A 26311-nucleotide genomic window follows, 5' to 3' on the forward strand; every position below is an offset into this window, starting at 1 on the left:
GGGGGAGGTAAGTTTTTGTTAGTTTTACCAGGTAAGTAAGACACTTACAGGGTTCAGTTCTTGGTCCAAGGTAGCCCACCGTTGGGGGTTCAGAGCAACCCCAAAGTCACCACACCAGCAGCTCAGGGCCGGTCAGGTGCAGAGTTCAAAGTGGTGCCCAAAACGCATAGGCTAGAATGGAGAGAAGGGGGTGCCCCGGTTCCGGTCTGCTTGCAGGTAAGTACCCGCGTCTTCGGAGGGCAGACCAGGGGGGTTTTGTAGGGCACCGGGGGGGACACAAGCCCACACAGAAATTTCACCCTCAGCAGCGCGGGGGCGGCCGGGTGCAGTGTAGAAACCAGCGTCGGGTTCGCAATGTTAGTCTATGAGAGATCTCGGGATCTCTTCAGCGCTGCAGGCAGGCAAGGGGGGGGTTCCTCGGGGAAACCTCCACTTGGGCAAGGGAGAGGGACTCCTGGGGGTCACTTCTCCAGTGAAAGTCCGGTCCTTCAGGTCCTGGGGGCTGCGGGTGCAGGGTCTCTCCCAGGCGTCGGGATTTTGGATTCAAAGAGTCGCGGTCAGGGGAAGCCTCGGGATTCCCTCTGCAGGCGGCGCTGTGGGGGGTCAGGGGGGACAGGTTTTGGTACTCACAGTATCAGAGTAGTCCTGGGGTCCCTCCTGAGGTGTTGGATCTCCACCAGCCGAGTCGGGGTCGCCGGGTGCAGTGTTGCAAGTCTCACGCTTCTTGCGGGGAGCTTGCAGGGTTCTTTCAAGGCTGCTGGAAACAAAGTTGCAGCCTTTCTTGGAGCAGGTCCGCTGTCCTCGGGAGTTTCTTGTCTTTTCGAAGCAGGGGCAGTCCTCAGAGGATGTCGAGGTCGCTGGTCCCTTTGGAAGGCGTCGCTGGAGCAGGATCTTTGGAAGGCAGGAGACAGGCCGATGAGTTTCTGGAGCCAAGGCAGTTGTCGTCTTCTGGTCTTCCTCTGCAGGGGTTTTCAGCTAGGCAGTCCTTCTTCTTGTAGTTGCAGGAATCTAAATTTCTAGGGTTCAGGGTAGCCCTTAAATACTAAATTTAAGGGCGTGTTTAGGTCTGGGGGGTTAGTAGCCAATGGCTACTAGCCCTGAGGGTGGGTACACCCTCTTTGTGCCTCCTCCCAAGGGGAGGGGGTCACAATCCTAACCCTATTGGGGGAATCCTCCATCTGCAAGATGGAGGATTTCTAAAAGTCAGTCTCACCTCAGCTCAGGACACCTTAGGGGCTGTCCTGACTGGCCAGTGACTCCTCCTTGTTGCTTTCTTTGTTCCCTCCAGCCTTGCCGCCAAAAGTGGGGGCCGTGGCCGGAGGGGGCGGGCAACTCCACTAAGCTGGAGTGCCCTGCTGGGCTGTGACAAAGGGGTGAGCCTTTGAGGCTCACCGCCAGGTGTCACAGCTCCTGCCTGGGGGAGGTGTTAGCATCTCCACCCAGTGCAGGCTTTGTTACTGGCCTCAGAGTGACAAAGGCACTCTCCCCATGGGGCCAGCAACATGTCTCTGGTGTGGCAGGCTGCTGGAACTAGTCAGCCTACACAGACAGTCGGTTAAGTTTCAGGGGGCACCTCTAAGGTGCCCTCTGTGGTGTATTTTACAATAAAATGTACACTGGCATCAGTGTGCATTTATTGTGCTGAGAAGTTTGATACCAAACTTCCCAGTTTTCAGTGTAGCCATTATGGTGCTGTGGAGTTCGTGTTTGACAGACTCCCAGACCATATACTCTTATGGCTACCCTGCACTTACAATGTCTAAGGTTTTGTTTAGACACTGTAGGGGTACCATGCTCATGCACTGGTACCCTCACCTATGGTATAGTGCACCCTGCCTTAGGGCTGTAAGGCCTGCTAGAGGGGTGTCTTACCTATACTGCATAGGCAGTGAGAGGCTGGCATGGCACCCTGAGGGGAGTGCCATGTCGACTTACTCGTTTTTGTCCTCACTAGCACACACAAGCTGGCAAGCAGTGTGTCTGTGCTGAGTGAGAGGTCTCCAGGGTGGCATAAGACATGCTGCAGCCCTTAGAGACCTTCCTTGGCATCAGGGCCCTTGGTACTAGAAGTACCAGTTACAAGGGACTTATCTGGATGCCAGGGTCTGTCAATTGTGGATACAAAAGTACAGGTTAGGGAAAGAACACTGGTGCTGGGGCCTGGTTAGCAGGCCTCAGCACACTTTCAATTGTAAACATAGCATCAGCAAAGGCAAAAAGTCAGGGGGCAACCATGCCAAGGAGGCATTTCCTTACAATAAGTCTTTAGTAAATGGTACACCTGGTACCTAGGGGCCAAAGTACTAAAGAAGGCCCCGGAGGGCTGCAGAACCAGTTGTTCCACCCGAGGGACCGCCTCACCAAACTCACACAGTGCTGCCATTGCAGACTGCATGTGTTGGTGCAGGCTAAATTGAAAACATAACCTATCACACATCACTGCATGTGCCAGGTGTAAGTCACCATTAAGGGACGGTGCATCAAGGCACATGAGGGCATTTATGCACGAGCAGATATGCCCCTGCTATGTCTGTCGATTCTGAGACACAGTAAGTAAACAGGGAAAGCCATTTTAAATGTATGTGCTGGATACTGGTCATCACGATCTCCTCCGCTACATCTCTAAATCCTAGGATGTTTGGTATCACATTCTCAAAATAAGCCCTCACTGATTCCAGTGCTGGATCTATTAATAAATGCACACAGAGGGCACTTTAGAAGTGGCTCTAGAAAACCTACTATCTACTAGTGTGCTGACTGAGTGGTCCTGACCAGATCACCCACCACAGATGCAGAGGTGTTATCACCTCACCCAGGTAGAGTGGACATTCCAGGGCAGGAAGCCTCAATGGCGTAGTCACCTTTGTAATGCACCCTAGCTTCCTTGAGATGGTGGTGAAAACCAACCCTCCCCTGACCTCGGTTTTGGCAGCAGAACAGGCAGGAAAATTAAGCAGATTAGGAGGTGTGCCCACTTCATGTCAATCCTACCCATTAGTTGGTCGAGCTGAAGTGGACACCACTTTTTTAATTCCTACATCTTTGTTTGGAAGGAATTAGGCTACTAGGGTTAGGGTTATGTTCACTTCCAGCAGAAGTGGTCATAGAAAGGGTGAAGTCACCCTAAAGGTAGGCAACCCATTAGCTACCACCTGGCACTCCCAGGAATGCCCCTAAATTGGGTATTTTGGTGGCAAAAATACCTGAAGACTATAACTCAGATCCTGATTACCTACGAAGAAAAGGACACAGAGGAGTCACACCTGCAGAAGAGGAAAAGAAGGCGGCCAGTGGAGGGTTGGTACCAAGTCAGCTGCTATCTGCTCACCTCAACAGACTCTGTCCAACAAGATGACTCGTCCTGCAGCTGAGACTCCAAAAAACCCAGGAGGACTGCCTGCCTGCCACAAAGACTCAGACTCATGAGCAGTGGATCTGCTCTGCAACAAAGATGCAAGAAAGGACTCTGCAGCCCCCAGAACAACAAAGACCTGACACCCAAACTGACCTCTGCACCAGACATCCACGTCTCGAGGTGAAGCCAACCAACTGTGCCAGCAAGGGTCCCCAACTGTCCAGAGTCAGAGTCCACCCCATATTCACCCTTCTGAGACTGCCCCAAGTTGCCTGTAGCCTCTGCACGCAGACCCCCCCTCTCCTGCGGCCTAGTGGTGAGAGAAAAACAGACCTCCAGCACCCACTGCACTTGTCGCGCACGTCCCAATCTGAGGTGGGTCGCAGGTACCAAGGATGTCTCTCGGCTCTCCTGAGCTCGATTCCACCCGGGTTTCTCTCCTGCTGGACTCCCTGATGCCTCCAGCAATACACAGGCCCCCACTGACCGCGAATGCTCCCAGATGGAGAAACCCAACGCCTAAAGACATCCCTGCATCTGTTGCTCCTGGTCCCTGGAGAAGAGGACCAAAGGTGCACCTCCGTCCCCGAGTACCCCACGTTTCTTACCTACCGGTTTGTCGATGCCAACCGGCTTCCTAGCCACAGCCTGCAGCCTGTTTTCCACGAGGACCAAATCCCACTGAAAACCACTGGGCAACCAATGCCTTGCTACACCCCTTCACCTGGCTGCAGCAGTGCTGCCCAGAGAGACCTGCTGGTGTGGTTCCTGTCAGTGCCCAGTACTTACCTTAACTCTGATATTGGCCTCATAAGTCATTGTTAATTGTGTGTTTGCTGAAAAAGGTTTTCCTCCATAGGTTAACATCGAAGAACTTTGAAATTGCACTAAGTGTCGATTTTTGAAACTAGAAAGTATTTAGGGTGATAATGTACTTGCCATATGACCAAGTTCTTGGGTTTAAAGCATGGATCAGCAAAAGTATTATTTTTCTAAATTGGTCTCCGATTTATTCTTTGACTGTGTGTCTCATTTATTGCCTCCGTGAGTACAACAAATGTTTAGCACTACCCTGTGATGGGCCTAACGGACCCCACACTACCACAAAATAGAGCATTAGTGCAATCTACTTTTTGCCTATGCAAACCCACGGGACTCTCTGCACAGTGTACTTTTTTAGTAGACCATATACAGAGCCAACATCCAACATTGGTGGAACGTGGGGGTTGCAACTGCATTTGCTAATACCACTTGACCAATAAGGGACTAGAAAAGTTAATCCAAAAATTGCCTTAAGTTAAATTAATTGTTTTGAATTGGGTATTTTTTTTCAAATTCTTGAAAATAACTGTTGGGGACCTGGTTAGGTCCTTGAAGCTTAACAAAACATACTTTAGTTAGAACTGAAAAAACGTTAGGATTTTTTCTCCAGCCCAAAAAGATCCCAACTTTAGAATAAAAAGGAGTACCACAGAGGATATGGATAAGGAGCTCGACCTTACCCCTTATCTTCAGCTTTCTCATAAGCAGTTAAGAGCCGTCCGTAAAGGGTACAAAATTAAAAAAGGCTCAAACCCTACCTTTCCAAAGCTCCAGGAGCTGTTAGCGGAGTATGAGCATGCCCATCCTACTGATGGAGCCACTGACCCTGTAGATCAAGGCAGCTCAAGTCATAAGGAGGATCTGGACCCTCTAATCACTTAAATGAGTGGAACCTGCACCCCACAAACAACCCACAGTGCCTAGAGTACCCCCCTTCTAGCGGGGATGGCTCAGGTTCATCAAGGTCCATTGAAGAACTCTGAGGAAGCAATTCTTTTATAAAGATTGGCTCGAAGAATTGCCCGGGAGGACAGGATAAAGGCCATAGAAAGAGAAGAAATAGGTTTAGAACCCATGAATGGTGGCAGCAACTTTATATATAAGGACAGAGTAGGGGACTCGGACTCTAAAGTCACCAAATATGAGAATGGTAACATCATCTACAAGAGATTCACAGCCTTTGAGAGGGCCTGTGTGCCCAGAGATCTTATCAAAAAGTGCTGGGGCTTTCTTGTTTGGGAACTGTTCTCAGGAAAGTGCAGGTCTAGACTGCTAACACTAAATGAGACAGACACAAGGTCCTATGTACTCATGAACTGAGTACTCATCAGGGGTGAGCCCACTTCAAAGGATCAAATTCAGGGAGACTCTAAAAACCCAGAGTCAATCCTGGGTGGATTTTGTGGACTTCTCACTGAAGACACTAGGCAGCTGGCTGAAAGATAACAATATGCATGATTATAAAGGGCTTTACAATTTAGTGAAGAAAGAACATCCACTGAGTAACTGGGTACAAGAGAAATTACATCAGTACTGATAGACCTAGGTCCACTTTCTCATCAAGAGCTGTGGAACAAGGCAGACCACTGAGTGAAGACAAGGGTGACCAAAACCTCCAGTGGTGGGGGAGACGGGAATAAGAAAGCCAAAAAGTCCCCACAAGGGAAATAGGGTAACCAAAACAAGGGCAAAAACAAGAAGTCTTCTAAAGGCAACCAAAAACATGCACAGGAGGGCAGACCCTGAGACTTCTGACAATCCAAGGGTGTGTACAAAAGGAAAAACGGATTCTAAAAAGGCTTGGTATCATGATTGCAAGGCTCTTGGACACTAAACCGGAGTCCAGACATGTCCCCACAAAAAGAATGCCTCTAGTGCAACTGCAATAAATGCAGTGGTAAGTCTCCAGATGAGATTCCTACTGAGGTAACTTTCGGCTCAGAGGCTGGGGTGGATGTAGCTGCCCTGGCTGTCTGGTCCAGTAATCTGGAAATATACAGACAACATTCACATACCAATGGGATCAGGGTTGAAGCATTGATTGAGAGACACTTGTGCCAGTGTCACCATGGTGTCTGAGCAACTGGTGTCCTCAGATCAATATTTGACTGGCAAGACATTCACAGTCCTCAGGCTAAGGTACTTCCCACGTTGATGGTTTCCTTAGAATGGGGAGGGGTTACTGGGCAGAAGAAGAGGTGGTATCTCTTGCAATACCTGTACAATGTCTGCTAGGCAATGATCTGAAATCCTCAGCATGGGCTGAGGTCAAAGGAAAAAACCCATGCAGCCATGCTGGGTATCCCTGAATGGGTTTGCGTAAAAACAAAAGCACAGAGCAAGGCCCAGGGCGTAAAATCAGAGTTGGAATCTGAAATAATGGTACAACCTAGCTAGAGGTAAGACAAAACTCTGCAAAGACAGCTCCCAATTAGACACAAGACCAGGTCTTCTCTAATCAGAGAGAATACCTGACAGCCCCAGAGGGAACTGAGCCTCAGGAGTTTTGGTCTTACACGGCAGAGCTTCAAGGACCAGCGTGACCCTCTAGGGAGGATCTGTGGCAGGGACAGAGGACCTGCCCCACTCCTGGAGGCCTGACACAGCAAGATGCTCATCAGGAAAAGAGATATTAGTGGCTCCCACAGGACCTACTGGGAGGATGAGTTCTTATTCACTGAGGCCAGAGACCCCAAACCTGGTGTCACTAGGAGAGTGGTAGTCCCTCAGCAGTGGAGTTTCTCCTCATGTTGGCCATTAATATCCCCTTAGCAGGGCATCTTGGCCAGGCAAAAACATGTAGTAGGTTGTCGGTCCCCTTAACCCTCCAAAAGCATCAGGGAACAGATATACTTGGAATGGATAATGCAACCAGGTACCCTGAAGCAATTCCCTTGAGGACTACTATGCACATGCAGTAGCTAGGGCCCTCATTGGTATATTTACCAGACTGGGCTTTCCAAAGGAGGTGGTGTTAGTCAGAGGTACAAACTTCATGTATTTCTACCTGAAACATGTCGGCTGAATATTGTGTGACCTATAAACTCACTACCCCCATCACCCTCAAACCAATGGCCTTGTTGAGACATTCAACAAGATATTGAAAGGTATTATTGGACTCCCTGAAAAACTCAAAAGGAGCTGGGATGTCTCACATCCATGTCTGTTTTTTGCTTACAGGAAAGTGCCACAGAACGCCGTAGGTTTCCCACCCCCTCTGAACTTCTGTTTGGGCACCCTGTAAGGGAACCACTTTGTCTTGTGAAGGAGGAGTGGGAGAGGCCTCTCGGAGAACCAAAGCAGGATGTCTCGGAGAACCAAAGCAGGATGTTGTGGACTATGTGCTTGGCCTTTGTTCCAGGGTGGCTGAGTACATGGAAAAAGCTTCCAAAAACCTGTAGGCCATCCATAAGCTCCAGAATGAAAATGTCACTTACCCAGTGTACATCTGTTCGTGGCATTAGTCGCTGCAGATTCACATGTTTAGCACAGTCCGCTGCCTGGTGTTGGGCTCGGAGTATTACAAGTTGTTTTTCTTCGAAGAAGTCTTTTTTGGTCACGGGACCGAAGGACTCCTCCCTCTTCGGCTCCATTGCGCATGGGCGTCGACTCCATCTTAGATTGTTTTCCCCGCAGAGGGTGAGGCTGGAGTTGTTTGCTATAAATAGTGCCCATGCAATGGAGTGAATACGTATGTACATAAAAAGTTTATAATAATTATTTACAAATGTACAAATGTTTAAGATTTAAGATTTACTTCTAAACGGCTACAGGCTTCCCGGGGAGGCGGGAGGGCACATGTGAATCTGCAGCGACTAATGCCACGAACAGATGTACACTGGGTAAGTGACATTTTCAGTTCGATGGCATATGTTGCTGCAGATACACATGTTTAGCATAGACTATAAAGCAGTTACCTCCCCTAAAAGCAGTGGTTTAGCCTGTAGGAGTTGAAGTAGTTTGGAATAATGTTCTTAGTACAGCTTGGCCCACTGTAGCTTGTTGTGCATTTAGTACATCTACACAGTAGTGTTTAGTAAATGTATGAGGAGTAGACCAGGTTGCAGCCTTACATATTTCGCTCATAGGAATGTTTCCTAGAAAGGCCATTGTAGCACCTTTCTTTCTGGTTGAGTGTGCCTTTGGTGTAATAGGCAATTCTCTCTTGGCTTTAAGATAGCATGTTTGAATACATCTGACTATCCATCTAGCAATGCCTTGTTTAGAGATTGGATTTCCTATGTGTGGTTTTTGAAAAGCTATGAACAGTTTTGTTTTCCTGATTAGCTTTGTTCTGTCAATGTAGTACATTAGTGCTCTTTTGATGTTTAATGTATGTAGTGCCCTTTCAGCCACGGAATCTGGCTGTGGGAAGAACACTGGTAATTCTACTGTTTGATTTAAATGGAATGGTGAGATTACTTTTGGTAGAAATTTTTGATTTGTTCTTAGAACTATTTTATTTTTGTGTATTTGAATAAATGGTTCTTGTATGGTAAATGCCTGTATTTCACTTACTCTTCTGAGGGATGTGATTGCAATGAGAAATGCGACTTTCCACGTTAGATATTGCATTTCACAGGAATGCATGGGTTCAAAAGGTGGACCCATGAGTCTTGTTAAGACGATGTTAAGGTTCCATGAAGGAACTGGTGGTGTTCTTGGTGGTATAATTCTTTTTAGCCCTTCCATGAATGCTTTAATAACTGGTATTCTAAATAGAGACGATGAATGAGTAGTTTGTAGGTAAGCAGATATTGCTGCGAGGTGTATTTTTATAGATGAAAAAGCGAGGTTTGCTTTTTGCAAATGTAGTAAGTATCCCACTATGTCCTTTGTAGAGGCATGCAATGGTTGGATTTGATTGGTATGGCAGTAGCAAACAAATCTTTTCCACTTAGATGCATAGCAGTGTCTAGTGGAAGCTTTTCTAGCTTGTTTTATGACCTCCATACATTCTTGTGTGAGGTCTAAGTGTCCGATTTCTAGGATTTCAGGAGACAAATTGCTAGATTCAATGATGCTGGGTTTGGATGCCTGATCTGTTGTTTGTGTTGTGTTAACAGATCTGGTCTGTTGGGTAGTTTGACATGCGGTACTAGTGAAAGGTCTAGTAGAGTTGTATACCAAGGTTGTCTTGCCCATGTGGGTGCTATCAGTATGAGTTTGAGTTGGTTTTGACTCAATTTGTTTACTAGATATGGAAGGAGAGGGAGAGGGGGAAAAGCGTATGCAAATATCCCTGACCAACTCATCCATAGAGCATTGCCTTGTGATTCGCGGTGTGGGTACCTGGATGCGAAGTTTTGGCATTTTGCGTTTTCTTTTGTTGCGAATAAATCTATCTGGGGTGTTCCCCAAATTTGAAAGTAATAGTTCAGAACTTGGGGGTGAATTTCCCATTCGTGGACTTGTTGGTGATCTCGCGAAAGGTTGTCTGCTAGTTGGTTTTGGATCCCTGGAATAAATTGTGCTATTAGGCGAATGTGGTTGTGAATCGACCACTGCCATTTTTTTTGTGTTAGGAGACACAATTGTGTTGAGTGTGTTCCTCCTTGTTTGTTTAAATAATACATTGTTGTCATGTTGTCTGTTTTGACAAGAATGTATTTGTGTGTGTAAGGAAATGCCTCCTTGGCATGGTTGCCCCCTGACTTTTTGCCTTTGCTGATGCTATGTTTACAATTGAAAGTGTGCTGAGGCCTGCTAACCAGGCCCCAGCACCAGTGTTCTTTCCCTAACCTGTACTTTTGTATCCACAATTGGCAGACCCTGGCATCCAGATAAGTCCCTTGTAACTGGTACTTCTAGTACCAAGGGCCCTGATGCCAAGGAAGGTCTCTAAGGGCTGCAGCATGTCTTATGCCACCCTGGAGACCTCTCACTCAGCACAGACACACTGCTTGCCAGCTTGTGTGTGCTAGTGAGGACAAAACGAGTAAGTCGACATGGCACTCCCCTCAGGGTGCCATGCCAGCCTCTCACTGCCTATGCAGTATAGGTAAGACACCCCTCTAGCAGGCCTTACAGCCCTAAGGCAGGGTGCACTATACCATAGGTGAGGGTACCAGTGCATGAGCATGGTACCCCTACAGTGTCTAAACAAAACCTTAGACATTGTAAGTGCAGGGTAGCCATAAGAGTATATGGTCTGGGAGTTTGTCAAACACGAACTCCACAGCACCATAATGGCTACACTGAAAACTGGGAAGTTTGGTATCAAACTTCTCAGCACAATAAATGCACACTGATGCCAGTGTACATTTTATTGCAAAATACACCCCAGAGGGCACCTTAGAGGTGCCCCCTGAAACTTAACCGACTGTGTAGGCTGACTAGTTCCAGCAGCCTGCCACACTAGAGACATGTTGCTGGCCCCATGGGGAGAGTGCCTTTGTCACTCTGAGGCCAGTAACAAAGCCTGCACTGGGTGGAGATGCTAACACCTCCCCCAGGCAGGAGCTGTAACACCTGGCGGTGAGCCTCAAAGGCTCACCCCTTTGTCACAGCCCAGCAGGGCACTCCAGCTTAGTGGAGTTGCCCGCCCCCTCCGGCCACGGCCCCCACTTTTGGCGGCAAGGCTGGAGGGAACAAAGAAAGCAACAAGGAGGAGTCACTGACCAGTCAGGACAGCCCCTAAGGTGTCCCGAGCTGAGGTGACTCTGACTTTTAGAAATCCTCCATCTTGCAGATGGAGGATTCCCCCAATAGGGTTAGGATTGTGACCCCCTCCCCTTGGGAGGAGGCACAAAGAGGGTGTACCCACCCTCAGGGCTAGTAGCCATTGGCTACTAACCCCCCAGACCTAAACACGCCCTTAAATCTAGTATTTAAGGGCTACCCTGAACCCTAGAAAATTAGATTCCTGCAACTACAAGAAGAAGGACTGCCCAGCTGAAAACCCCTGCAGCGGAAGACCAGAAGACGACAACTGCCTTGGCTCCAGAAACTCACCGGCCTGTCTCCTGCCTTCCAAAGATCCTGCTCCAGCGATGCCTTCCAAAGGGACCAGCGACCTCGACATCCTCTGAGGACTGCCCCTGCTTCGAAAAGACAAGAAACTCCCGAGGACAGCGGACCTGCTCCAAGAAAAGCTGCAACTTTGTTTCCAGCAGCTTTAAAGAACCCTGCAAGCTCCCCGCAAGAAGCGTGAGACTTGCCACACTGCACCCGGCGACCCCGACTCGGCTGGTGGCGATCCAACACCTCAGGAGGGACCCCAGGACTACTCTGATACTGTGAGTACCAAAACCTGTCCCCCCTGAGCCCCCACAGCGCCGCCTGCAGAGGGAATCCCGAGGCTTCCCCTGACCGCGACTCTTTGAACCTAAAGTCCCGACGCCTGGGAGAGACCCTGCACCCGCAGCCCCCAGGACCTGAAGGACCGGACTTTCACTGGAGGAGTGACCCCCAGGAGTCCCTCTCCCAAGTGGAGGTTTCCCCGAGGAATCCCCCCCTTGCCTGCCTGCAGCGCTGAAGAGATCCCGAGATCTCTCATAGACTAACATTGAAAACCCGACGCTTGTTTCTACACTGCACCCGGCCGCCCCCGCGCTGCTGAGGGTGAAATCTCTGTGTGGACTTGTGTCCCCCCCGGTGCCCTACAAAACCCCCCTGGTCTGCCCTCCGAAGACGCGGGTACTTACCTGCAAGCAGACCGGAACCGGGGCACCCCCTTCTCTCCATTCTAGCCTATGTGTTTTGGGCACCACTTTGAACTCTGCACCTGACCGGCCCTGAGCTGCTGGTGTGGTGACTTTGGGGTTGCTCTGAACCCCCAACGGTGGGCTACCTTGGACCAAGAACTAAGCCCTGTAAGTGTCTTACTTACCTGGTTAACCTAACAAATACTTACCTCCCCTAGGAACTGTGAAAATTGCACTAAGTGTCCACTTTTAAAACAGCTATTTGTCAATAACTTGAAAAGTATACATGCAATTTTGATGATTTGAAGTTCCTAAAGTACTTACCTGCAATACCTTTCGAATGAGATATTACATGTAGAATTTGAACCTGTGGTTCTTAAAATAAACTAAGAAAATATATTTTTCTATATAAAAACCTATTGGCTGGATTTGTCTCTGAGTGTGTGTACCTCATTTATTGTCTATGTGTATGTACAACAAATGCTTAACACTACTCCTTGGATAAGCCTACTGCTCGACCACACTACCACAAAATAGAGCATTAGTATTATCTATTTTTACCACTATTTTACCTCTAAGGGGAACCCTTGGACTCTGTGCATGCTATTCCTTACTTTGAAATAGCACATACAGAGCCAACTTCCTACAGTGTGTTATTATGGGTTGAAAGGCTTTTAACGCTAGAAATACTGCTAACAGTTCTAGGTAATTTATATGAAATTTTGTTTGGTGTACGTCCCATTGTCCTTGAATGCTGTGGTGATTGAGGTGTGCTCCCCACCCTGTCATGGAAGCATCTGTTGTTATAACGTATTGAGGCACTGGGTCCTGAAATGTCCGCCCTTTGTTTAAATTGTTGCTGTTCCACCATAGAAGCGAGAGGTATGTTTGGCGGTCTACCAACACCAGATCTAGAAGATGACCCTGTGCTTGTGACCATTGTGATGCTAGGCACTGTTGTAAGGGTCGCATGTGTAGTCTTGCGTTTGGGACAATGGCTATGCATGATGACATCATGCCTAGAAGTTTTAGCACAAATTTTGCTTGTATCTTTTGGTTTGGAAACATAGCACTTATTACCTTGTGGAATGCTTGAACTCTTTGTGGACTTGGAGTGGCAATTCCTTTTGATGTGTTGATGGTTGCCCCTAGATATTGTTGTGTCTGACACGGTTCGAGGTGTGACTTTGTATAGTTGATGGAGAAACCCAGTTTGTGAAGGGTTTGTATGACATATGTGGTGTTGTTTGTGTACTTTCTTACTGTGTTGGTCTTGATTAGCCAATCGTCTAGGTAAGGAAACACATGTATTTGTTGTCTCCTGATATGTGCTGCTACTACTGCTAGACATTTTGTGAATACTCTTGGTGCAGTTGTTATTCCGAATGGCAACACCTTGAATTGGTAATGTATTCCTTTGAATACGAACCTTAGGTACTTTCTGTGAGAAGGGTGTATCGGTATATGAAAGTACGCATCTTTTAGGTCTAATGTGGTCATGTAATCCTGCTGTTTGAGCAGTGGAATGATGTCTTGTAGTGTGACCATGTGAAAGTGGTCCGATATGATGTAGGTATTTAGTGTCCTGAGATCTAATATTGGTCTTAATGTTTTGTCTTTTTTTGGAATTAGAAAGTACAGGGAGTAAACTCCTGTGTTTTTTTGTTGTACTGGTACTAACTCTATTGCATCCTTTTGCAGTAGTGCTTGAACTTCTAGTCCTAAAAGTTCTAAATGTTGTGGTGACATTTTGCGTGTTTTTGGAGGGATGTTTGGTGGGAATTTGTGGAATTCTATGCAATAGCCATGTTGGATTATTGCTAATACCCAATTGTCTGTTGTAATCTGCTGCCAAGATTGGTAGAATTGGCTTAGTCTTCCCCCCACTGGTGTTGAGTGAAGGGGTTGTGTGACTTGAAAGTCACTGTTTAGGTGGAGGTGTTTTTGGAGTCTGGAATCTTTCCCTACTCCTTGGGAATTGACCCCCTCTATATCCCCTGAAACCTCCCCTTTGGAATGAACCTTGATATGGTGTGGTTCTTGTTTGTTGGCTGGTGGTGTCTGTGGGTTGGCCACGAAACCCCCCTCTAAATGGAGTTTTTCTAAAAGAGCCTCTGCTCTGCGGGGAGTAGAGTGCGCCCATGGCTTTGGCCGTGTCTGTGTCCTTTTTAAGTTTTTCAATGGCTGTGTCCACTTCAGGGCCAAAAAGTTGTTTCTCGTTGAAGGGCATATTAAGGACAGCCTGCTGGATTTCAGGTTTGAACCCTGAAGTGCGGAGCCACGCGTGTCTCCTTATGGTGACAGCAGTGTTGACTGTTCTCGCTGCAGTATCGGCTGCGTCCATTGAAGAGCGGATTTGATTGTTTGAGATCGTTTGTCCCTCTTCAACTATTTGCTGCGCCCTTTTTTGGTATTCCTGGGGAAGATGGTCTATGAGAAGTTGCATCTCATCCCAGTGTGCGCGGTCATATCGGGCTAGCAGCGCTTGAGAATTTGCGATGCGCCACTGGTTGGCTGCCTGTGATGCTACTCTTTTTCCTGCCGCATCAAATTTTCGGCTTTCTTTGTCCGGAGGTGGGGCGTCGCCAGATGTATGGGAATTTGCTCTTTTGTGAGCTGCCCCTACTACTACGGAGTCAGGTGGTAACTGCGAAGTAATAAACACTGGGTCTGTGGGTGGTGGTTTGTATTTTTTATCCACCCTTGGGGTGATGGCTCTTGATTTTACGGGCTCTTCAAAAATTTGTTTTGCGTGCCGTAACATCCCTGGTAGCATTGGGAGACATTGATATTGGCTATGTGTAGCCGAGAGGGTGTTAAATAAAAAATCATCCTCTATAGGATCGGAATGCAGTTGGACATTGTGGAATTCTGCTGCCCTAGCCACCAGTTGCGAGTATGAGGTACTGTCCTCTGGCGGTGACGGCTTTGTGGGGTATGAATCGGGATCATTGTCCGGCACTGGGGTGTCGTATAGGTCCCAAGCGTCTTGATCCTGATTATCTTGACTTATAGTAGTTTGCGCTGGTGAGTGCATTTGTGGCGGAGTTTGTGCCGGCGATGCCTGTTGTGGTGGAGAGGGCGGAGGCGTGACTTTTTTAACCACTTTGGCTTGTGGTTGTGCGTCATCCTTGAGAAATCCGATCCTTCTTTTTCTCATTATTGGGGGAAGGGTTGATATCTTCCCTGTGTCTTGTTGGATGTACAGTCTCTTTTGTGTGTAGTCTGATTCTACACTTTGGAGCTCTTGTCCAAATCTGTGCATCTGGCCACTTATTCCTTGTTCCTCTGTGTAGGAAGGAGGTGTGGAACTTTTCGGCGCCGAGAGAGAATCTTTTTTCGGCTTCGGTACAGACTGAATTTTTGTGGCTTTCGGCAGTGTGTCTCGGTGCCGATGTTTTTCGGTGCCGGCATCTTGTTTTTGCTTCTCGGAGCCGCTATCTCGGCTCCGAGGTTGCTCCATGGCGGTTCCTCGACCGGAGTCGGGTGTCTTCGCTATGGGCGTGCCCTTTTTCGGCGTCTTCGATGGCTCGCCGGTTTTATGGGTCGAGCCATGGCCTGTTGGCAGTGGCGTCCCCTGGGCTTTTGTTTTTTCGATGGTTTTTATTTTCGACGTCTTACTCACTGTTTGTTGTTGTTGTTCGACGTCGGAGTCTCCGGATTCTGAGTCCGGAACCGAGAATGTTTCCTCTTTGTCGTCGAAACGTTGTTTTGTCGGCGTGGACGCCATTTGTAGACGCCTGGCTCTTCGGTCCCGGAGTGTTTTTCTGGACCGGAAGGCTCGACAGGCCTCACAGGTATCCTCCTTGTGCTCGGGGGACAAGCACAAGTTACAGACCAAGTGCTGATTTGTATAAGGATACTTACTGTGACATTTTGGGCAGAAACGGAACGGGGTCCGTTCCATCGGCTTCGATGTCGCACGAGGTCGGGCCGACCAGGCCCCGATGGGGGATCGAAGCTACCCCAAAGTCTTCCGATGATCGGTGTCGATGTACCTAACTATCCCGATACCGAACGGAACAATACCGACCCTTTCTTCCGAGATTCTGACTAACTTTCCGAACCGAAACACGGAGCGAAAAGGAATACGTCCGAACCCGACAGCGGAAAAAAACAATCTAAGATGGAGTCGACGCCCATGCGCAATGGAGCCGAAGAGGGAGGAGTCCTTCGGTCCCGTGACCAAAAAAAGACTTCTTCGAAGAAAAACAACTTGTAATACTCCGAGCCCAACACCAGGCAGCGGACTGTGCTAAATTTGTGTATCTGCAGCAACATATGCCATCGAACGCTCTAGTATGACCAAAAAGCTGCATTGGTGGAGTTCCAACTAGGGCAGAAGATGTAAGTGTTGGAGCCTGCGGCTACTAGGGCCCTCCAAGTTAAGTGGAGTGGATCCTACCCTTTACTAGAGAGATAAAGGGAAGTCACCTGCCTAGTGGTCTTTGGCTTTTGCAGGAACCTCAAAAGGGTATCCATGAAAATTGTGTTAAACCCTATTACGACAGAGCTGAGTAGACCATGCTCATGGTCACTGACGAGGGACAGGAAGCCGAGAGGTTCCTCTCCAGCAACTCAAAAGATGGCTCAATTGAAGGAGTGGTCTTTTCAGATAGTTTCAATGAAAAGCAGAAGAATGACCGCATGGAAGTCTTGCATCAGTATGCTGAGCTCTTCTCCTTGACCCCTGGTCAGACTACCTGGTGTACACTTGATGTGGACACTGGGGATAGCTAACCTGTCAAGAACACATATATAGTTTGATCATGTCAAAGAGCATCAGAATTGAGGTAAGCAAGATGCTGGAATTGGGATCCATTGAACAATCTGAGAACCTCCCCTGAACCACTCTTCCCACAATCCTGCAAATGGGCCAGCTGAAGGAGTGGTTTTATCAGACACCCTTAATGCACAACATCAAGCAGACTGCAGGCAAGTCCTGAGAAGGTATGCTTGGTTCTTTTCTTTGACCCCTGGTCAGACTACTTGGTGTACCCGTGATGTGGACATTGAAGACAGCCTGCCTGTCAAAATCAAAATCTACAGTCTGACCAAGTCAAGGAAAGCATCACAGCTGAAGTAAGCAAGATGATGGAACATGGGATGATTGAACCCTCTGAAAGCTCCTGGTCTAGCCCAGTAGTCTTGGTCCCCAAACCTCATTCTAAAGAAGGTAAAGCAGAGCTGAGGTTTTTTGTGGTCTACAGGGGCCTCAAAGCGATCACAAAGACTGATGTCCACCCGTTTCCAAGAGCTGATGAATTTACTGACAGGCTGGCTGCAGCCAAGTTTCTCAGTACCTTTCATTTAACATCAGGGTATTGGCAAATTGGGCTCACTGCAGAAGCCAAAGAGAAACCTGCATTCTTGACCCCGGATAGGCACTACCAGTTTAGTGCAATATCCTTTGTATTAAAAAATCTCCCTTTCACCTTCCAAAGGTTGGTGAACAAAATCCTAGCAGAGTTAGAGTCTTTTAGTGGCGTATATCTAGATGGTATTTGTAGGAAGTTGGCTCTGTATGTGCTATTTCAAAGTAAGGAATAGCATGCACAGAGTCCAAGGGTTCCCCTTAGAGGTAAAATAGTGGTAAAAATAGATAATACTAATGCTCTATTTTGTGGTAGTGTGGTCGAGCAGTAGGCTTATCCAAGGAGTAGTGTTAAGCATTTGTTGTACATACACATAGACAATAAATGAGGTACACACACTCAGAGACAAATCCAGCCAATAGGTTTTGTTATAGAAAAATATCTTTTCTTAGTTTATTTTCAGAACCACAGGTTCAAATTTTACATGTAATATCTCATTTGAAAGGTATTGCAGGTAAGTACTTTAGGAACTTCAAATCATAAAAATTGCATGTATACTTTACAAGTTATTGACAAATAGCTGTTTTAAAAGTGGACACTTAGTGCAATTTTCACAGTTCCTGGGGGAGGTAAGTTTTGGTTAGTTTTACCAGGTAAGTAAGACACTTACAGGGTTCAGTTCTTGGTCCAAGGTAGCCCACCGTTGGGGGTTCAGAGCAACCCCAAAGTCACCACACCAGCAGCTCAGGGCCGGTCAGGTGCAGAGTTCAAAGTGGTGCCCAAAACGCATAGGCTAGAATGGAGAGAAGGGGGTGCCCCGGTTCCGGTCTGCTTGCAGGTAGGTACCCGCGTCCTCGGAGGGCAGACCAGGGGGGTTTTGTAGGGCACCGGGGGGGACACAAGTCCACACAGAAATTTCACCCTCAGCAGCGCGGGGGCGGCCGGGTGCAGTGTAGAAACAGGCGTCGGGTTCGCAATGTTAGTCTATGAGAGATCTCGGGATCTCTTCAGCGCTGCAGGCAGGCAAGGGGGGGGTTCCTCGGGGAAACCTCCACTTGGGCAAGGGAGAGGGACTCCTGGGGGTCACTTCTCCAGTGAAAGTCCGGTCCTTCAGGTCCTGGGGGCTGCGGGTGCAGGGTCTCTCCCAGGCGTCGGGACTTTGGGTTCAAAGAGTCGCGGTCAGGGGAAGCCTCGGGATTCCCTCTGCAGGCGGCGCTGTGGGGGCTCAGGGGGGACAGGCTTTGGTACTCACAGTATCAGAGTAGTCCTGGGGTCCCTCCTGAAGTGTTGGATCTCCACCAGCCGAGTCGGGGTCGCCGGGTGCAGTGTTGCAAGTCTCACGCTTCTTGCGGGGAGCTTGCAGGGTTCTTTCAAAGCTGCTGGAAACAAAGTTGCAGCCTTTCTTGGAGCAGGTCCGCTGTCCTCGGGAGTTTCTTGTCTTTTCGAAGCAGGGGCAGTCCTCAGAGGATGTCGAGGTCGCTGGTCCCTTTGGAAGGCGTCGCTGGAGCAGGATCTTTGGAAGGCAGGAGACAGGCCGGTGAGTTTCTGGAGCCAAGGCAGTTGTCGTCTTCTGGTCTTCCGCTGCAGGGGTTTTCAGCTAGGCAGTCCTTCTTCTTGTAGTTGCAGGAATCTAATTTTCTAGGGTTCAGGGTAGCCCTTAAATACTAAATTTAAGGGCGTGTTTAGGTCTGGGGGGTTAGTAGCCAATGGCTACTAGCCCTGAGGGTGGGTACACCCTCTTTGTGCCTCCTCCCAAGGGGAGGGGGTCACAATCCTAACCCTATTGGGGGAATCCTCCATCTGCAAGATGGAGGATTTCTAAAAGTCAGAGTCACCTCAGCTCAGGACACCTTAGGGGCTGTCCTGACTGGCCAGTGACTCCTCCTTGTTTTTCTCATTATCTTCTCCGGCCTTGCCGCCAAAAGTGGGGCCTGGCCGGAGGGGGCGGGCAACTCCACTAGCTGGAGTGTCCTGCTGGGTTGGCACAAAGGATGTGAGCCTTTGAGGCTCACCGCCAGGTGTGACAATTCCTGCCTGGGGGAGGTGTTAGCATCTCCACCCAGTGCAGGCTTTGTTACTGGCCTCAGAGTGACAAAGGCACTCTCCCCATGGGGCCAGCAACATGTCTCGGTTTGTGGCAGGCTGCTAAAACTAGTCAGCCTACACAGATAGTCGGTTAAGTTTCAGGGGGCACCTCTAAGGTGCCCTCTGGGGTGTATTTTACAATAAAATGTACACTGGTATCAGTGTGCAGTTATTGTGCTGAGAAGTTTGATACCAAACTTCCCAGTTTTCAGTGTAGCCATTATGGTGCTGTGGAGTTCGTGTTTGACGGACTCCCAGACCATATACTCTTATGGCTACCCTGCACTTACAATGTCTAAGGTTTTGTTTAGACACTGTAGGGGTACCATGCTCATGCACTGGTACCCTCACCTATGGTATAGTGCACCCTGCCTTAGGGCTGTAAGGCCTGCTAGAGGGGTGTCTTACCTATACTGCATAGGCAGTGAGAGGCTGGCATGGCACCCTGAGGGGAGTGCCATGTCGACTTACTCGTTTTGTCCTCACTAGCACACACAAGCTGGCAAGCAGTGTGTCTGTGCTGAGTGAGAGGTCTCCAGGGTGGCATAAGACATGCTGCAGCCCTTAGAGACCTTCCTTGGCATCAGGGCCCTTGGTACTAGAAGTACCAGTTACAAGGGACTTATCTGGATGCCAGGGTCTGCCAATTGTGGATACAAAAGTACAGGTTAGGGAAAGAACACTGGTGCTGGGGCCTGGTTAGCAGGCCTCAGCACACTTTCAATTGTAAACATAGCATCAGCAAAGGCAAAAAGTCAGGGGGCAACCATGCCAAGGAGGCATTTCCTTACAGTATTGCAGTGTACAGCTCTACTTGCAAGGACCACCTGATCCACCTTGGGAAGGTCTTCGAGGCTCTGCAGAAGGCAGGTCTCAATATCAGGGCAAGCCAGTGCCAGATAGGGTAGGTCACACTTGTACACTTGGGCCACCTGGGAAGTGGAGGCCAAATGCAATCCTTACAACCCAAGAGCCAGACAAATCTAGACTGGGAGGCTCCAACAACTCAGACCAAAGAAAAGGCATTCCTTGGGTTGACTGGGTACCACAGGTGGTTTGTGAAGGGGTATGGTACTATAGTGGCACCCCTCACAGAACTCATCTCCAAAACACAACCAAAAAAGGAAATCTGTAGTTAGTTGCCAAAAGGCTTTTGATACCCTGAAGGAGGCTCTGTGTTCAGCACTCAAGCTGAAAGCTCCAGATTATAACAAACTGTGCATAGTGCAGACAGATTCCTCTGAACATCGGATATGAGTGGTCTTTTTCCAGGCCTATGATGATGGCCAGGACCAATCTGTTGCTTTCATTAGCAGGAGGTTACTCACCAGGAAACCGAGAAAGAGTGCCATTGAGAGGGAAGCCTTTGCTGTGGTTTGGTCCCTGAAGCACCTGGGCCATACTTGCTTGTCTTTTGCTTCCTTGTTCGACCTGACCACAGGCCTCTCAGGTGGCTTATGCAGATGCAAGGGGAAAATCCTAAACTGGTGAGGTGAGTCATCTTCCTACAGGGTATGGATTTTACAGTGGAACACAGACCAGGGACTGACCATGCCAATACAGATGGCCTTTCCTGGCTTTTCCACTAGGACAATTACAACTCTTTTGGGAAAGTTTAGTCTCATTCTCCTTCATTAAGTACTGGGCGATGTGTAGGAAAATGCCCTTTTTGACATGGTCACCCCCACTGTTTGCTCACTGGTAGCAAGGTATTTTGACGGAGGTGCACTGGGTCCCTGATAAACAGGGCTCCAGTGTTCTTTCCCTAAAAACAGGTAAAAACGTTTACAACTGGCACACTGCTCTACCTGTGTAAGTACCTAGCAGGTGGTACACCTATTACTTAGGACATGGGTAGAGGAAGGGTCCCTAAGGGCTGCAGCATATTTTGTGTCACCCTGAGGGACACCTTTAAAATCGAGATACACACAGCTGCAATCACAGTCTGTGTGTCCTGGTACAAGCCAGGTGAAAACTCAGTACAGCACACCCCTTGAGTGCCATGTTACCATCATTGTACCCAAGTATATGTTAAGTCACCCTAAGGCAGGGTGCATTATATTTGATCTGTGGTCATAGCTGCACGAGCAGTTATGTCCCTGTCACGTCCAGCCCCATTGCTAAGCTTTGCAAGTGAACAGGAAAGCCATTGTAAGGTATGCGCTTGACACTCTTAGACATGACTGACCTAGTCACATAATGGGTTCAATTAATTGTATGGTGTTTGGTATCAAACACCTCGCCAGACTCAGATTTAATACGACATGCATCCAGAGGGCACCTTGGAGGTGCCCCCTGAACTCAACTAGCCTCTAAATGTGCTGGCTGACTTTTCTCTGCCTGCCACCACAGACAGGTTCCTGGCCCCCTGGAGGTGAGAGCCCACGCTTTCAGAGGTCAAAACAAACAATGCTCTGGAGACATGTGTTGTCACCCACTCCAGCAGGAAGGCTAGCAGACCGGCATACCACAGGCCTCAAAGGCCCTGCTGCCTTCAGTATGCATGCATGGACTGTTTGCACCTCAAGAAGCACCAGGATCTCCTATTGAGTAGGGGAGCTACTTCTCTGCACCTCGCAGGCACCAAAAACCTGACACAGGATAGCACCACTGCACCCTTGCCAAAGTCCAAGAGGGCCAATGGTGCCAGCGTGGTCCCTGGCCCTCCAGAACACAAGCCTCTAAATGTGCTGGCTGACTTTTCTCTGCCTGCCACCACAGGCAGGTTCCTGGCCCCCTGGAGGTGAGAGTTCCTCAGCTGTGGACTCTGACACCGCCTGCAGCCTCCTTGTGCACGCCCACTCTACTGCGACTGTCTCCGATGAGGAAGACCCAATGCCTCAAGACACCTCTGCACCCGGTTGAAGAGAAGGCCAAAGGTGTCCCTACACCCCCAAGGACCCTAGGACAAGATTCACCCCCTCCCCCCCCCATTGGTCCAGTCGGACTGGCCCCCCAGTTCTCACCGCCAGCTTCTTTTCCCTAGGACTGTTCTCCACTGAAATCAACAGTGCACCGTATGTTGTAAAGCACCTTTGCACGGGACGCCAAATAAGCCAGAGGTCATCTATTGGTGTTGCCTTGGAGTGTACCCCATACTTCGCTTAACTGCTGAAGGCTGGTCCTGTAATTAGCTGTTGAATGCCAGTATGCATTACATGTGTGTTTCTCAGAGTGGGAAGGGTATGCCCAGACGTGGGTCCCATGCTCACCTCGCCACTGGATTCAAGCTAGCCTAGCTGATGAAGGGTGATAACCTGACACCGGTCCTAGGATGCTTGTTTCCGTTCCAGGGAGGACCTGGCTTGGCAGTTTGGGCTGGACTGTTCCCATAAGGAACAGGGTCGAGACTGATTTGCATATGGCTGGGTCCAACCTGGGGTTGCGTGGTGAGCAAAAAAACGATGGAATAAACCCAGATCTCTGTGACTCGGGGTGAATGTTTGATTTGCTCTGTATTCCGTCCATCATCTGTTCTTTTTGCTCTTAACCAAATTGATGCATCAAACACTTGTGCTTGTTGACTGGCCATGGTCTTTATTACCAGAGGATGAACAGGAATCCAGAATGATACAGAAATTGTTCTTGACACAGGGCTTTGACCTACATTATGATTCGAAGTTTCTCATTCATCACGTTATAAGTTTTGACTAAATGCAGCAAAAGGTCATTCATATCAACATACCTGTCAGTCAGAACAAAATCTACATCACTCTGCATAAACCGGTGAATCTAAATTGAATGTAATTGAAGATCTATGAATAATTAACAGTGATTTGCAAATACAGATACTTTCAAAAGTACATTTAAAAATCTGTGAAAAATAGCAACAGGGCAGGGGCGCAAGGGGTATCAGGTGGGGACTAAACCAAATCAAAGATTACACAAGGGAATTTTACCAGTGGAAACATGACTGCAAGCTGTAGAGAGACCTGAATTGCACAGTGTTTTTCTTTTATTTGATTTTCAAAACAACTGTTCAAGGAACAGTCTGTCCTCTTCTCGAAAAGAATTATCTGTGAGGGTCACTCATCCAAATGTTTATTGGGCGATTAGACTACTGTATTTCCAATTATCTACCACACTGAGATCATTGAACAGACAAGAATCCTTAGTCCTCAAGACGCAGTTGTGCAGACGCTTCAAGAGTACTTAAAAACACCTGTCAGCAATTCCCATCTTAGGACAAAACCGGAAACAAATGTCAACACAGCAAAACAGCACAAAAGAGTACCACAAAGTGAAACACTCTGAAAAGGAAAATTACAGGAGGTAAAATACACCTACAAGAGAAAAAAAAAGACTAAATATAAGATCATTGTGGATTTTTCCAAGGCAATTGGAAAATCTAACAAATGGTTACAGCTCCATAGGCTAGTCTGGGATTCTCCTGACTGAAAAGCATAACTTCTAATTTCCTAGTTTAGATCAAACATAGTTCAGGGATTATGCTGAACTAGCAGGAAGAATAATAGAAGTTGACGATTATAGTCATCCCAGGTTGGATAAATAAAAATGATTCTTGCTATTAAAAGATTTTCTTTTGAGCACAGATATTTGCAAGCTGTGAATATCTATAATTCCACTCCGGGCACAAAATGTTTTCCCACGTAGGTTAACACACTGTAAAGAGAAAAAACCCACAAAACATACACTGAAACTACTACCTCAATTATTCGGCTGTCAATTCTGCTATAAGGATGCCAAAGTCCTCGATCATCACGCCACTGCCATATTGCACCATCTGTGTTTTGTGCACTCCCTTTTTTTAGCATAGTATCAACAGCAAAAATCCCTTCTTTAGGTAAGCATGGCATCAGTTCACTGAAAAGAAATTCAACAAATCAACATTTATCACTCCATATCATAGTGGAATGGTTTGTTTTGAATAGCACATGCAGTGAAAACATTAGATTATCAATCTTTCAGTTAAAAAAAAAAACACTACACTTGTGGTTTCTAAGATAAACAATAAAAATTCATACAAATTTACTACAGAGAGAAAGAGAAGATACTTGATAAAAACAGAATAGATACCAACAAAGAGCAAAATCAAACAAATTAGCACAGACTCACTTTGTAAAGTACTGCCGCCTTCACTTCAGGACACAAGATACCATACATCAAATGATAAAAACATCACCAAACTCCAGCATGATGCAATGCAGGACACAAAAACTACTTTGAGGGCAAGAACATACAGTTGATGCTTTAGACATGTCATAGGAGCATGCTCAGAGTTAAGCAGGAGTATGATGTGTAAAAAAAAAAAAAAAATAATAATAATAATAATAATAATAATACAGTGACTCACAAAAATAACAGGTTAACATCCAACCATCATAAGCTTGCTATAACAAGTGGATACTGATCAGTTATAATACACCAACCACATGCTTGAAGCTGTATAGGACAACTGCATCTCTATTAAAAAAAACAAAAAACTGACAAGGCCAATAGGGTATGTTTTAATAAGTATATTTTGTAAAAAAAAAAAAAAAAAAAAGTGTTCCAGGATAATGCATGTGGGTGGGACTTTTCAGTGTTCAATGGAGAATCCCTGAAGGAGAAGCAGGTTTACAGATAAACAATGTTTCCTTCATTAACAACCTTACATTTCTTCTATTTTTCACTTCGTTTAGAACAATATTTGTTTCCCAGCTACAGGATGTGATCATTTTATCATTTACCCGAGAAAACTTTTCCTCAAGTGTCTTTTTAGCTGCCGAACTAGCCTTTTTACTGCGCCATTTTGTGGTGGTAGGATGCCTTTTAAGGATGAACACTGTTTCTGCAGCTCTGCACTATTAAGGATTATGTCAAGGGATTGCAGAGACGAAGATGCAAATTTCATGTTTCACTTAGTTGTTTTTTTTGAAGAATAAGAACTAAACTTGGCTAACATAGCCTACTTCAGTCCATCAAAAACAAGTTTGTTTTCTTTACAAGCTGGCTATTTTTTTCTTTAAATTTGTTTTAATTCTTATTATTAAGTGCAGGATCAGGCCAATTTAGTACTTCTGATCATCAATGGAAGTCTCCTGAAGAATAATTATTTAATCCACAAAGAAAATAAAACAAAAATCTCGACACAGCTATGTATTCTGGGATAGCTGAGCAGTGTTGTGTGAAAAGGTTACCTGTGTCTGGTAATGATCTTCCTGGCACATGCACTGTCAATTCCTCGCCTCTTTCCAGATCCATTTACAAGGATGGATCTGCAAACCTGTGACTTTGCTCTCCTGAGCCGGTAGGGGGCCAACATCTGTATCTTGACACTAGAAGAAGACTTTTGATGACGTCATTGGAGCCACATAGAACCAACCCCAGTGCCTTGACATCACTTGTTTTAATCACGCCTTCTGCAGCAGAGACTGAGATGAAAGTAAAGCAATTTAGACTGGAAGCTTATTAAACGTCTAGAACCTTCACTCAGACAGGAAGGATGGCGGGGTCAGTGAAGAATCTGCAGGTAGATAGCCGATCCACCACAAAAATGTTACCAAAGGTATGTAACTTTCTTCTAATGGCTACACCTACCTGCTCACCTCTTGAATAGACCACAAGGCAGTACCTACACCTTTCAGAGGGTTGAAAGGAAAAGTCAGATGAGAAAATACTGGAGGACTGAGAGTGCAATGCCAATCCCTTTTCAGTTAGAGTCTAAGCTGTAGTGCTTGTAAAGGTATAAAGAGAAGCCCATGTTGCCTCTCTGCAAATAACAGGCGCAACTCTGGCCAAGGTTGCAGTGGAAGATTTAGCCCTGGTGGGATGAGCTTAAACAACCTCTGACAACTCCTTCATACAGGTGTAGCTAATGTCACTGCACAACAATATCCAGCAGGAATTCTCTTCTAGAATACCTAGCCCTTTTTGCTGCCCATGTACTCCAAAACGAGATGACTGTCAGACATTAGTTCTTTAGTGTAGTCTATATAATACCTAACCACACTTCTGGGGTCCAGTCGGTGCAAAAACTCATCCTCCTTAGTTAAATGAGCTTCAGGGTAAAAGGTGAAAAGAGTGATAGACTGGTCGAAATGGAAGGGGGTCAGCACCTTGGGGAGGAACGCTGCTTTAGTTCTAAG

At 47.2% G+C, this 26311-nt stretch overlaps 1 protein-coding gene across 13 annotated transcripts in view; it reads right to left on the reverse strand.

Annotated features, from left to right (window-relative positions):
* Positions 1–26311, reverse strand: part of TRIP12 (thyroid hormone receptor interactor 12) — a 1145873-nt gene that overhangs the window by 706430 nt on the left and 413132 nt on the right. For 8 of the 13 annotated variants that reach the window (XM_069213427.1, XM_069213421.1, XM_069213428.1 and 5 more), the window contains one exon: positions 23888–24047. In XM_069213427.1, coding sequence (XP_069069528.1) covers positions 23888–24047 — 160 coding nt within the window. The remainder of the gene's footprint in view (positions 1–23887; positions 24048–26311) is intronic. The other 5 variants (XM_069213434.1, XM_069213432.1, XM_069213429.1 and 2 more) reach the window with 1 other exon arrangement.

Source organism: Pleurodeles waltl, chromosome 11, assembly GCF_031143425.1.
Source record: "Pleurodeles waltl isolate 20211129_DDA chromosome 11, aPleWal1.hap1.20221129, whole genome shotgun sequence".
Taxonomy (NCBI): Eukaryota; Metazoa; Chordata; class Amphibia; order Caudata; family Salamandridae; genus Pleurodeles; species Pleurodeles waltl.